The sequence below is a fragment of the Littorina saxatilis genome, linkage group LG11 (assembly GCF_037325665.1).
Source record: "Littorina saxatilis isolate snail1 linkage group LG11, US_GU_Lsax_2.0, whole genome shotgun sequence".
Lineage (NCBI taxonomy): Eukaryota > Metazoa > Mollusca > Gastropoda > Littorinimorpha > Littorinidae > Littorina > Littorina saxatilis.
Genome location: NC_090255.1, coordinates 42,793,967 through 42,808,411, shown reverse-complemented (window position 1 = coordinate 42,808,411; position 14,445 = coordinate 42,793,967). Strand labels below are relative to the sequence as shown.

Genomic DNA, 14,445 nt, shown 5'->3' with positions numbered 1-14,445 from the left:
CAAGTGAACAGACAGACAAACAGACACAGCATCAAGTGAACAGACAGACAAACAGACACAGCATGAAGTGAACAGACAGACAAACAGACACAGCATCAAGTGCACAGACAGACAAACAGACACAGCATCAAGTGAACAGACAGACAAACAGACACAGCATCAAGTGAACAGACAGACAAACAGACACAGCATCAAGTGAACAGACAGACAAACAGACACAGCATCAAGTGAACAGACAGACAAACAGACACAGCATCAAGTGAACACACAGACAAACAGACACAGCATCAAGTGAACACACAGACAAACAGACACAGCATCAAGTGAACAGACAGACAAACAGACACAGCATGAAGTGAACAGACAGACAAACAGACACAGCATCAAGTGAACAGACAGACAAACAGACACAGCATCAAGTGAACAGACAGACAAACAGACACAGCATCAAGTGAACAGACAGACAAACAGACACAGCATCAAGTGAACAGACAGACAAACAGACACAGCATGAAGTGAACAGACAGACAAACAGACACAGCATCAAGTGAACAGACAGACAAACAGACACAGCATCAAGTGAACAGACAGACAAACAGACACAGCATCAAGTGAACAGACAGACAAACAGACACAGCATCAAGTGAACAGACAGACAAACAGACACAGCATCAAGTGAACAGACAGACAAACAGACACAGCATCAAGTGAACAGACAGACAAACAGACACAGCATCAAGTGAACAGACAGACAAACAGACACAGCATGAAGTGAACACACAGACAAACAGACACAGCATCAAGTGAACAGACAGACAAACAGACACAGCATGAAGTGAACAGACAGACAGACAGACACAGCATGAAGTGAACAGACACACAAACAGACACAGCATGAAGTGAACAGACAGACAAACAGACACACACTAACAAGTATCATCAGACATACCTGAACCAGTTGGTGAGCGTCATCATGACGTAGAGAGAGCCGAGACACAGCATGAAGTGAACAGACAGACACACACTAACAAGTATCATCAGACATACCTCAACCAGTTGGTGAGCGTCATCATGACGTAGAGAAAGCCGAGACACAGCATGAAGTGAACAGACAGACAAACAGACACACACTAACAAGTATCATCAGACATACTCCGTCACGGCGGAGGGCTGACCGTGCACCCAAAAGCGGACTCTACCAAATGGGTATTTTTTGAAAGCTTGGGACCTGCCAAACATAAAAATCGATGTTAACAAGAAATATTCAAGGGCGCACTTTCTCTTCTCAGTCAAAATTCAACTATACCCTGAAGAGTGATGCACGAGCATTTCAGACGCTTGCCTCTGAAAAAAGAAGTTCTCAGCCAAATTACGAACTCAAACTGGTACGTTTTACATATACATGTGTTAGTTGGTATGTTTTGATTATCACAAAACAATTTGCGACTGCTTTGGCCGAGGATGCTGGTGACAGTATCATTATTATGAACCCTACCCTAAATCCAGGAAAGACGTCGTCCAAAATGTAGGTAAGTTTTGATTAAAAATAAATTCACACAAGACTAGTATTGTTGTTTGGCTTCAATGGATATATTTTCGTCAAGTATGATGTCTTTACATAATATCTGTATAATATGAATGGATTTGAACCATATGCTATGTCATTATGACCTTCCAATCTTCCTAACCCCCAGCCCAGTAAAGCGTGCGAGACGTTTCCTGAAAAAATGTCGCTTTGTGGTGCGAGTTCAGTGTGACATGAATAGTTTCCAGAACCCCATTTCTGACTTTCAAAGTTTATCTATATACATTTAGCAATGCACGAGCAAAATATGACAACTTAATGGTGCCTTTTGGTTTAATGCTATGGTAAAATTGCTAGTGATAGTGTTTACAGCTTGAAACAAAACATAACAGATGGGAATAGTCTTCCTCAATCTGGTTCAGAGCATAATGTATTTCTATTTTCAGAGGTAGCATTATTTCTGATAAGAGCTAGAGCCAATATAATGATGCTGAATATTTGAAAAATGAACTTTGTGACTCATCTGAGTAGCAGAAGAGCCTTCGTGATCGTCAGCGTAAGGCTGGCTGTCTTCAAGGCAATTCCTAGATGAACAACTTAACACTGCGTTCGATTATTCGCCCGTTTCTTAAGCTAGAGCTTTGAGACTTTACACGCGTCTAGGGCTACATGTACGCTTTACAATACGTAAAATATAGTTGACTCTCGCGTTATGTAAAGGTCACAACAAGGTCATTACCAGGCAAAAACGAGGGAAAACCGACGGAAAGTACCATTTTCTGCAACTGTTTGCAAGAAAAAGATTTCAAATTCAATTGTTTCCTGGGATTAACGCATCTCTAAACATGACAATCATCGGATTATCAGACATCAATTGTGGAGGTCACGACAAGGTCATTACCGGGTAAAAACGAGGGAAACCCGAGAGAAAATATCATTTTCTGCAACTTGTGTGTAAGTAAAAGCTTTCAAACTCCATCTTCTTCTGGTATTGGCGCATCTCTAGGCATGACAATCATCTGATTAACAGTCCTCAATTTTCAAGGTCACAACAAGGTCATTACCAGATAGAACCGAGAGAAAACCGAGGGAAAATACCATTTTCTATAACTTTTTTGTAAGTAAGAGCTTATAAACTCCATCTTCTTCTGGGATTAGCGCTGATTTCAATGACCCTGAAGTCCGAGGAAAGTTTTCTTGACCCATGCCTACTTTGAAGGTCATGACAAGGTCAAATTTACACGTTTTCTATTTGGGAATATCTTTTACGGTCAAATAAAATACTTTCTGGACGTCAGCTATTTTCGAAGCTAAAGCCTAATTACAACTTTACACACGTCTTGGGATTTATGAGACATAACGCAAATATTGTTGACTCTCGTAATATTTAATTTCACACAACAAGGTCATCACCAGGTAAAACTGAAGAAAAACCGAGGGAAAGTACCATTTTCTGCAACTGTTTGTAAGAATGAACTTTCAAATTCAATTGTTTCCTGGGATTAGCGCATCTCTAGACATGACAATCATCTGATTAACAGTCATGAATTGTGGAGGTCACGACAAGGTCATTACCGGGGAAAACCGAGGGAAAATACCATTTTCTGCAACTTGTGTGTAAGTAAATGCTTTCAAACTCCATCTTCTTCTGGTATTGGCGCATCTCTAGACATGACAATCATCTGATTAACAGTCCTCAATTTTCAAGGTCACAACAAGGTCATTACCAGATAAAACCGATGGAAAACCGAGGGAAAATACCATTTTCTGCAACTTTGTTGTAAGTAAGAGCTTATAAACTCCATCTTCTTCTAGGATTAGCGCTGATTTCAATGACCCTGAAGTCTTTGGAAAGTTTTCTTGACCCATGCAATGTTTGAAGGTCATGACAAGGATGGGATTTTACACACGTCTAGGGCATTATAAGACATGAAACAAATATTGTTTACTCTCGTAATATTTAAAGGTCACACAACAAGGTCATTACTGGGTAAAACGACGGAAAATATATCAACTTTATGACTCGTCTGAGTGCCAGGACAGCCGGTGTGATCCTCAGAGTCAGGCTTGCAGACCGCAAGGCTATCGGTAGATGAACACCTTAACATTGACTTTTTCTTTTCTCTCCCCTTCTCTTCTACCCCTATTACATCCAGCCCCGCCCACCCCCCTAGAGCCCCTGTGGGCGAAGGAAGATGTCATGAATCTGCCTCAACAGCTTTAGCTTAGAAAATAGCCGAACACAAATAGAAAACGTGTAAACTTGACCTTGTCATGACCTTCAAACTAGGCATGGGCCAAGAAAACTTTCCTCGGACTTCAGGGTCATAGAAATCAGCGCTAATCCCAGAAGAAGATGGAGTTTATAAGCTCTTACTTACAAAAAAGTTATAGAAAATGGTATTTTTTTCTCGGTTTTCTCTCGGTTCTATCTGGTAATGACCTGGTTGTGACCTTGAAAATTGAGGACTGTTAATCAGATGATTGTCATGCCTAGAGATGCGCCAATACCAGAAGAAGATGGAGTTTGAAAGCTTTTACTTTCACACAAGTTGCAGAAAATGGTATTTTCCCTCGGTTTTCCCTCGTTTTTGCCTGGTAATGACCTTGTTGTGACCTTTAAATAACGCGAGAGTCAACTATATTGTATGTATTGTAAAGCGTTCATGTAGCCCTAGACGCGTGTAAAGTTTCAAAGCTCCAGCTTAAGAAACGGGCGAATAATCGAACGCAGTGTTAAGTTGTTCATCTAGGAATTGCCTTGAAGACAGCCAGCCTTACGCTGACGATCACGAAGGCTCTTCTGCTACTCAGATGAGTCACAAAGTTCATTTTTCAAATATTCAGCATCATTATATTGGCTCTAGCTCTTATCAGAAATAATGCTACCTCTGAAAATAGAAATACATTATGCTCTGAACCAGATTGAGGAAGACTACTCCCCTCTGTTATGTTTTGTTTCAAGCTGTAAACACTATCACTAGGATTTTTTACCATAGCATTAAACCAAAAGGCACCATTGTTGTCATATTTTGCTCGTGCATTGCTAAATGTATGTAGATAAACTTCGAAAGTCAGAAATGGGGTTCTGGAAACTAATCATGTCACACTGAACTCGCACCACAAAGCGACATTTTTTTCAGGAAACGTCTCGCACGCTTTACTGGGCTGGGGGTTAGGAAGATTGGAAGGTCATAGTGACATAGTATATAATTCAAATCCATTCATATTTTACAGATATTATGTAAAGACATCATACTTGACGAAAATATATCCATTGAAGCCAAACAACAATACTAGTCTTGTGTGAATTTATTTTTAATCAAAACTTACCTACATTTTGGACGACGTCTTTCCTGGATTTAGGGTAGGGTTCATAATAATGATACTGTCACCAGCATCCTCGGCCAAAGCAGTCGCAAATTGTTTTGTGATAATCAAAACATACCAACAAACACATTTATATGTAAAACGTACCAGTTTGAGTTCGTAATTTGGCTGAGAACTTCTTTTTTCAGAGGCAAGCGTCTGAAATGCTCGTGCATCACTCTTCAGGGTATAGTTGAATTTTGACTGAAAAGAGAAAGTGCGCCCTTGAATATTTCTTGTTAACATCGATTTTTATGTTTAGCAGGCCCCAAGCTTTCAAAAAATACCCATTTGGCTGAGTCCGCTTTTGGGTGCACGGTCAGCCCTCCGCCGTGACGGAGTAACATACCTGAACCAGTTGGTGAGCGTCATCATGACGTAGAGAGAGCCGAGACACAGCATGAAGTGGAAGAAGGAGTAGGAGTAAGCCACTCCCTCCTCCTCGTTGTCCCACACGTTCTGCTGCTTGCCCTTCTCCTCGTCACCGCTATCAGTGCTCCCTGCAACGCCAATAGTCACATGTACGTCAAGCTAACGGGGGGATAGGGAGAAGAGAGGAGAGAGAGACTGAGAGAGCAAGAGAGATAGAGAGAGAGAGCACAAAAGCGTCTGAGAGAGAAACGGAAACCATGACAATGACAAGAGCGAGAAACTGAGAAAGTGAGAAAAATAGAGAAAGATAATTACAGAGAGAGAGAGAAAGAGAGAGCGAGAAAGGGACTGTTCCATTTGAAAACAGCGCATTCATTATCTCAATATGGGTTAAACTTAAATGATGTAGACGTATTTTGAGAAAAAATGCTTTTCTCACATGATAATTAACACACAATTAGCACTCGGAAATGGGATTCAACTTTAAAAAGAAAATTGCAACTCTCAGGCAAGTTAATGTACACCCCTTCTCACCCTCCCATCTCCCCCTCTACCACACACACACACACACACACTGCAGTAGCATAGAGCTGATTTGTTATGGTTACCTTTGCCCTCAGGACAAATAGACTACCTGATAATTCAAGTTGTCAGCCATAAAATCAGGATTATTATAAAAAAAAAGTTTTTAAAATCACAACCTTTGTGTGGCAATTGGATAATTTTAGTGTATGAGATGCATATGTAGCTGAGAAATTGGAACTATTTCTGGTGATAATCAAAATGTATTTAATTGGAAATTCTCTCTCTTTTTGGCAGATGGTCAGACTGTTCATTCATCTTGAATATTCCAGCAGAAAGTTGCTTGTAGCGTAAGTACAACCTGAATGAGTCTATGGCACCTACCCGAGGGACACTTACATGGGAAGGCATGTGTAACTGATAGATCATAACTATTACTGATGACAATCAATATACATGTAAATGTAACAGGACATTTTCGTTTGTCTTGGTAGTCTGAGCCAGGCTGTTACGTAGCAGAAAGTTGCACAAACCTGGTTGCCTGTGAGTCAATTAGCAGGAACACTATGACTGTTAGGATATGGAGGTTACGATGTAAATAACATGCCGCTAACCCTTACCCACCCATTTTATCTACATATTCATACTCACACACACGCACATGACATGATTGCACATTTGCACAGGCACAAGCCAACAATTGCTACTAAACCATTACCCTCTCCCCCCAACCCACCGTATCCTTAGTAACTAAGATAGCAAAATAAAACTTCTTAAAAGAAGAAATCTGTTCACAAATTTCATTAAAACCAGAAACTTTACTCAGAGTAATCTTGGGAAAGTCTTAAAGATGTTGTGAACTCTTCAGCGTAGGGAGCTTACATTTACAATATTACACATATTTTAAAAGATATCAATTACCCCCACCCAGTAATGATATAATTAGGGAGTAAAACAAGGAGCATACCCATTCCTATAGCAAGAGCAAATATAATGGAATGCTACAAGGCATTACATTGTGCAAATACACTCTTAGTGTTCAGTTTGTCACTTTGTGTCACGGAAAACCCCAAATGGCTTACTTCATATTATGTTCAAACTTGTTACAAACAAGGGGAGAGAGAGAGAGAGAGATCCATATATACCGGTCACCACAATCTATGCACTGTACTACATGTATTACAAGGAAGTTTCATAATCATACACAAAAAAGCAAAAAACACGAATGATTTAGCTAACTTTTTAACGGATGTTAATGTCATAAGCACTTTATCTGAAGCTCAGTGAAAGTTACACACAATCACAAGTGCAATGTAATGAACCAGGAAATTGAGAGAAGCGAGAGACCAGTATATAATGACTTCAGATAGACTGCTCATAATGTGAAATTGCACTTCACGAACAGGACTGTTAGTGTTACAAGTGTTAGTAGGCTATAAGTATAACACAGGACAGTTCAAGAAAACCACAGAAGCAATGTTTTAAGGTAAGAACTACCATACTGTTTCTATCTGCAAACAGCATAATCAGAAAGTAAACCAACAAACACTGAAATAGGAAGCACAGACAGCAATGATGAAGATTGTTACTTAACATCTCTTTTGAGATCTTTGAGAGTCCTAGAAATTCAGGTCTTAAAACAGAAGTACATTTAATAATATAATACGACAATTTATAAGGCGCACATATCTCACCACAAGGCGCACAATATATAGCGCGAACCACAATTTACTGTGCTCTCCGCGCTTTACATATTAATTTCTGCCGTGTGAGATGGAATTTTTTACACAATATATCATGCATTCACATCGGCCAGTAAATCTCAAGCCATTACGGCAAATATTTACCTTTCACGGCCTATTATTCCAAGTCCAATTCCATTTACTGAACAGTAGGAAGAGCAAGGCTGAGAAAATGGGGTCAACAAGCAGTCTTATAATGGAGGATCTTACAACAGTCTTATAATGGAGGGTCTTACAACAGTCTTATAATGGAGGGTCTTACAACAGTCTTATAATGGAGGGTCTTACAACAGGTTTCACTGTATCGCTTTCTTCATTTTAAATTTGAATTACAACGGAACCCCCCTTTTAAGACTCTTTACAACAAATTAGGTCTTACAAAGGAGGGAGTCTTAAAATGGGGGTAAATTTACAGAGGTTATGAACAGAAATTCTGAGAAAGCAAGGTCTAAAAAGTGAGGGTGTCTTAAATTGGGGGTCTGAAAGGGGGTTCCACTGTATTCCCCGTTAAGCAATGTTTGTGATAAAGTGATGGTTGAATGTGGACAGAAATACAAAGCTGAAGCTGACAGCAGATAGACCTACAGTGTGGCAGTTCTCCCAGTGAAAGGAAAGTTGTCTGGTTTATGAATACAAGAGCTGAACACACTAAGTATGACTTACCAGGCTTGTAACTATCTGAAGGTGGGCCACAGGCACAAAACAACACAACTTTTATTGAAACATGTGTCCACATATGAATGATGACTACAACTCGGACTACATTATCAGTAAGCTTGGTGAACACAACTTTCATTGAAACATGTGTTCCCATATGAATGATTACTACAACTCAGACTACATTATCACTTAGCTTGGTGAACACAACTTTCATTGAAACATGTGTCCACATATGAATGATTACTACAACTCTGACTACATTATCAGTAAGCTTGGTGAACACAACTTTCATTGAAACATGTGTCCACATATGAATGATGACTACAACTCAGACTACATTATCAGTAAGCTTGGTGAACACAACTTTCATTGAAACATGTGTCCACATATGAATGATTACTACAACTCTGACTACATTATCAGTAAGCTTGGTGAACACAACTTTCATTGAAACATGTGTCCCATGAATGACTACTTTCTTTCTTTCTTTCTTTATTTGGTGTTTAACGTCGTTTTCAACCACGAAGGTTATATCGCGACGGGGAAAGGGGGGAGAGGGGATAGAGCCACTTGTCAATGGTTTCTTGTTCACAAAAGCACTTATCGAAAATTTGCTCCAGGGGCTTGCAACGTAGTACAATATATTACCTTGCTGGGAGAATGCAAGTTTCCAGTACAAAGGACTTAACATTTCTTACATACTGCTTGACTAAAATCTTTACAAAAATTGACTATATTCTATACAAGAAACACTTAGCAAGGGTAAAAGGAGAAACAGAATCCGTTAGTCGCCTCTTACGACATGCTGGGGAGCATCGGGTAAATTCTTCCCCTTAACCCGCGGGGGGTATGAATGACTACTATCACTCTGACTACATTATCACTAAGCTTGGTGAACACTACCTGTAAGCAGGTAACATAGTAATGACATGTCGTACAGTAAAGAAAGGAATTATCTGCATGCAAAGCACAAAACTACAATTTGCACATAATATCATGCAGTGAGAGGAATATGCCAAAACGTTGCAATCACCCCCTCTCCAACAACCCCAATGTCCCCTTGAAAAGTAAAAACTTGTATATTTTGTTTGGTATCAAATGACAGTCAGTATAAGGAAGGGGCGGGGGGGGGGGGGGGGGGGGGGGGGAGGGCGGCGGTAGGGAGATAAGGGAGAAGGCAATGTCGCGGTAGTGGAAGTAGAACCTAACTCATTTTAGCAGAACAAGAGTTCATAATACTTCCCGGTTCATTTCATATTCAGCCAGGGATTTTAGGAGAAGCTGTTTCAATTCAAATCCTAGTCAATGAACTTCAAAACGTCTTGTTATAGTGGTGCAATTCCACCATTCTCCCCAATGACAAAACACCCAGAACAAATCTGCTCATGTGCTCAAGCCAGGAAATAACTATGACACAAAGATGTCCACTTCATAAAATAAGAGTGAACACTGACTTGGATGATGTAACTTCTGTCTGTACAAAAACGACATTCATAAACAAGAAGAAATAAAACGTTCTATCTAAAATAGCCTATGTGAATTATAGCCTATGTGAATTGGGGCATGATTATGGATGCTCAGTCAAATGCTTTCTATAGAGAATGAAGATAGTGTACCTAATAGAAAAAACCAGCCATTAAACAATGAATGATTTGTGTGTGCAAAAAAACATTCTAGGCAGGTCCTAGAAGCTAGACTCAAGACTCAAAATCTGACTGTCCTTATAAAAACAAGGAAGCTGACAGTAACACTGACATATAACATGAGCATACCAATTAACCATAAGATATTTTCCGAGCTTTCACAAGCAGCGTCCTTAGAAGAACCTGAAATAAGCACAGTGTTACAAGTCTGTGCAATTTTGTCCTCTTTCTTATTCCACACACACAAAGATCATCAATAAACCATTCAAGAACCAAGATGCTTGCAGTATTATTCAAACTTAACTTAAGTAGTGCTCCTCACAAGTCCTTTTACTTTGAAAAAACAATCTTCGCCATTTTGAAAAAAATTTATTCAAAGGCAAGAGTAAGAATTAGTGCACGACTTGATTCTAACTTTCAGAGGCAATAGGCTATTGCTTTCATACTGTTCTTTTCCAGAACCCTCTCATGCAAATTGCAACCTCCTGTGGCTTTCACAGACACACACATACTCAATATGCTCATGCGCACACATCTCACATTAATTAATAATCTTTCAACAGGCCCAGAGAAGGAGAATACATAATGTAGATACAATTGAACACTTTGCTTTGCCTAAACCCAGCAGAGTGAGGTAATACAAAGAGACGTCTAAAGCCCAACATTTCACATGCTAGTTCTACAGTACCGTAAACACTAACAGCCATGCAAAAAGAAAAAAAAAAAAAAACACCCCTGCTCCCCCAAAATAATCCATGCTACACTTGACAGCTTTCCCTCTGGCTCCCAATCTTGCCGCACTACACCCGAAAGCACTGTGGGTTAGTTACACTGCAGAAGCAAAGATTTTCCTGGCTCAGCTGCCGCGAGGGGAAAATGCGTGTAAAGAATAAGTAGTCAAGTGTAAAGTTGTGGAAAGCCTCTGAGTTTGACCCTTGCTACATGTTCCCCACAAGCCTCAGAGACTTATACTTACTGGTTGCACCTAGAGCAAACGAAGAGAAAAAGCAAACAACACCAACATCAGTAAGGCACTAGCATGCATTAACGCACAGACATGGGACTCTCAAACCTCCAGTGTTATGGAAACTACTCATGGTGAGTCAGGGATGGCCAAATCTCAACATTTTAACTCCCCAACCGGGCGAGTAACTTCAAGAAAGTTACTATGGCCAGCTAGAAGTTTGGCTGGCCCAAAACATACCACAGTTGCTGCATCTGCAGTGTTTGTATGGTTTTGAAACTTGATATTACAACCAAACGTGTTGCAATTGGACCAACATTTTCATTGGCCAGCCGGGCGAGTTGCCAGGTGGTTTCTAGTATCCCGGCGGATTTTGTACTCGCCCCTGACGATCGGGCGGACGATTGGGCCATCCCTGTGAGTAAAGCTGTGGCCATCCCTGTGAGTAAAGCTGTGGCCATCCCTGGGAGTGAAGCTGTGGCCATCCCTGTGAGTAAAGCTGTGGCCATCCCTGTGAGTAAAGCTGTGGCCATCCCTGTGAGTAAAGCTGTGGCCATCCCTGGGAGTGAAGCTGTGGCCATCCCTGTGAGTAAAGCTGTGGCCATCCCTGTGAGTAAAGCTGTGGCCATCCCTGGGAGTGAAGCTGTGGCCATCCCTGGGAGTGAAGCTGTGGCTCATACGAACTTCCTACAGCTGATTTTGACTAACAAAATGCAAAACCCTTTCGGCAGCGGCTTTGAATTTTACAGAAAATAATAAATGTACGTAAAATCTCATGTCTGAACGCATGGCAAGCATTCTATTTCAACAACAATATTGGAAACTAACAAATTCAAAACAACTAATAAAACAAACAAAACCAACTTTGGTTAACAAGATATAAAAAATGAGTGGGTTAAAAGAGAGGGATTATTACTGAAATGCTCACTGACTGGTGTTTACATGAGTGTTTACTTGTTTACAGAAGACCTTCATTTTAAAGGGAATGGGGATACATATGTAGTAGTAGGGGGGGGGGGCAAATATCTGGATTTTAGTTTTTTGAAAGAGGTTTAAACTCTTGACTGCCTAAAAATCAGTTTGTCTAAAACTGACTTCCAATTCATTATTTCATGGCAGAAGAATCTTGTTTTTATGAATGAAAACTGGTTCAACCTAAACCCTGCTCGTCCTGTATTGCACCTGAATACACAAGCAGAGCTCCAGAAGTAGGGTTACCCTCACCATACTCTATTCTCGATTCCAGTGAGGAATGGCTTTGTGTCGGTGAATCGAGGGCATGAAGGAGACTCAGAGAACAGCACCTTTTGTCTTCATGTTCTTTTTTGTGTGGCTTTCTTGAACGAGAAGAGAAACTCCTCAGACGACTCACCTGGCAGCCGCCTACTTGGCACTTAACAAAGATTGATCAAAGTGCAAACCAGATTTCTACTCTGTATACATGAACTTCCTTAGACTTGCGGCCAATAAACCAGAAAGCCCAAGGGGATCTGTGCAGAGATAATGTGAGAAGCACTCTCCCAGTAAAGGCTTAAACAAATATCAAAAGAAGATCCAAACTTTTTCAAACTTTTCAGCATGCAAAAAAGATGCTTTTTCCTTGTGACGGATATCAAGGTATCCTTCATCATGCAGTCTTCACCCCTAGTATCAGCAACCATGCCTAAACCCATCCTCCACTAATGACAACGCTGCAACAACGCAGGCAAAGAAGTGACCATGAAGACCAACGTGAAAGAAACAAAGAGAAATTAACCCAACAGGTGATGCAGACCATGATACAGTGGAACCCCCCATTTTAAGACCTCAACAAATCTGAAAAAATCAGGTCTTAAAATATAATAAAAAGGAGGGAGTCTTAAAATGGGGGTAATTTTACAGAGGTTATGAACAGAAAGTCTGAGAAAACAAGGTCTTAAAAAGGAGGGAGTCTTAACCCTTTGCCTCCCGCATTCTGAGAGCCTGTTGCTTATCTATTTCCCAGTGCAAGGGGAGTAACTCCGTACAAGGCACCAGGTTACCAACTTTAAAAAATCATATAAAAATAACTACTGTTCACATTTTAATGTAGTTTGGATCTAAAAATTGCTGAAAGATTTAACTTCTTTAAAATGAAACACCAGGAGAGTTTTACCTTAATCCACAGCTTGAAAAAAAAATGATAAAGTTGACTGATGCAAAAAATCCACGTTTTCAGAATATATTCTAGTCCCCTTCTCTTGCTTTTTTAGGCACAAAAATGTTCCAAGTGGCAAAATTGTAAATTATACACAACTGCTAGTCAGTCAGCAACATCATTTGATAAAAATAACAGTTATTATAATGGTGCTAGGTGTTTTTTCAGGACCAGTTTGTATTACGTTACACAATGCTCATTTCGAAAGTATCAGTGATATGACATTCTGTTATTAGAGTTAATAAAAACTATACAAAACTTTGCGTTGTTGGCTTGCTAATTTTGTAGTAGTGGGTGTCCAATTCTTGTCTGCACCTTTCTGTGCCTGTTTCTGAGCAGCATAAAGGTTGGTCTGGGTGGCAATGTCCTCCCAGAAAGGTTCAGGAATAAGCAGACTGAAGTAGTTATACTCCGCTGCATCAGGTGGCAAATCATGCTGGGGACCGACAGGTGTCACACCAACATCGAACTTTTTTGGCTGGACAGGAGTAGTTCTATCACTCCACCTTGTTGTCAGTTCATTACGATTCTGTTTTGACAGCCGTTTTTTTTTTCGACGAGGATTTGGAGCAGCAAGAACAGGTAAAATTATATCACTGTCACCACTATCACCATGGTTATCACTATCACGATCACTGTCACTCGATTCAAATTCCCTCAGAAGCTGTTCATCGTTCACAACAACATCTAGGTCAATGTCACTTTCGTCCTTCTTGTTAATTTCGTCCAAAGAAAACCCCTCAAAACCACCTTCATCACTATCACTCTCGCCCATGATGGCACGCCAGAAGTCGCCATTGCTAAGATTCTCCATTTTGGCCACACAAAAAATTGACAAACTTTAAAAAATCACAGAGATCGAAACACTTTCAGTTTTGCCATGCAGTTTTCACAGGAAAACACCTTACTTCCTCCGGAAACGGAAGTGCGTATTAGCGGTATTGAATGATGGGATAGGTCAAAGCGAAACCGAAAGTAAGCGACCTAGTGTTTAGCGGCCGCTATCGGGCGTTACGGGAACTATAAAAGGCTCATTTTGCGGGCGCTAGCGGGCGCTGCGGGAGGCATTGGGTTAAATTGGGGGGTCCTAAACGGGGGTTCCCCTGTACCATTACTACTACATCAGCGCATGCCTGGGGCATCACACACCTTTAGCACAACAGCTACCACAGTTATCCCATGTGCCCGAGCCTGCCGCTTTTTAAGCAAACATAAAATTGGAGGTTGTTTGTGCTCAACTTGGATCAGGAACACATGCGTTGACGTTGATGTTGTAAAATCTACTCGCAAGTCATGCTGCATAATCTAGCTGCAAGTCATGCTGCAAGATATTGTCATAATGTGTGTGCATGCAGCTGATGATACATGCAATGCTCTCTTCATAATTCTCTCATGATAATCATCATCACCAAGGACACCCCCTCCCACTCCTTTCTACACCGCAACACGCTGGCCTAGTGGTAAGGCCCTCC

General features: G+C 40.6%; 2 protein-coding genes across 3 annotated transcripts in view; one reads left to right on the top strand and one right to left on the bottom strand.

The window, feature by feature from the left end:
• LOC138980528 (uncharacterized) overlaps positions 1 to 14,445 on the top strand; it is a 321,773-nt gene that overhangs the window by 10,874 nt on the left and 296,454 nt on the right. The window lies entirely within an intron of this gene.
• Positions 5,171 to 14,445, bottom strand: part of LOC138980735 (serine incorporator 1-like) — a 51,403-nt gene continuing 42,128 nt past the window's right edge. Inside the window, exons 11-12 of the mRNA XM_070353640.1 lie at positions 8,194 to 8,208; positions 5,171 to 5,394 (exon numbers count right to left, since the gene is read on the bottom strand). Coding sequence (XP_070209741.1) covers positions 5,171 to 5,394; positions 8,194 to 8,208 — 239 coding nt within the window. The remainder of the gene's footprint in view (positions 5,395 to 8,193; positions 8,209 to 14,445) is intronic.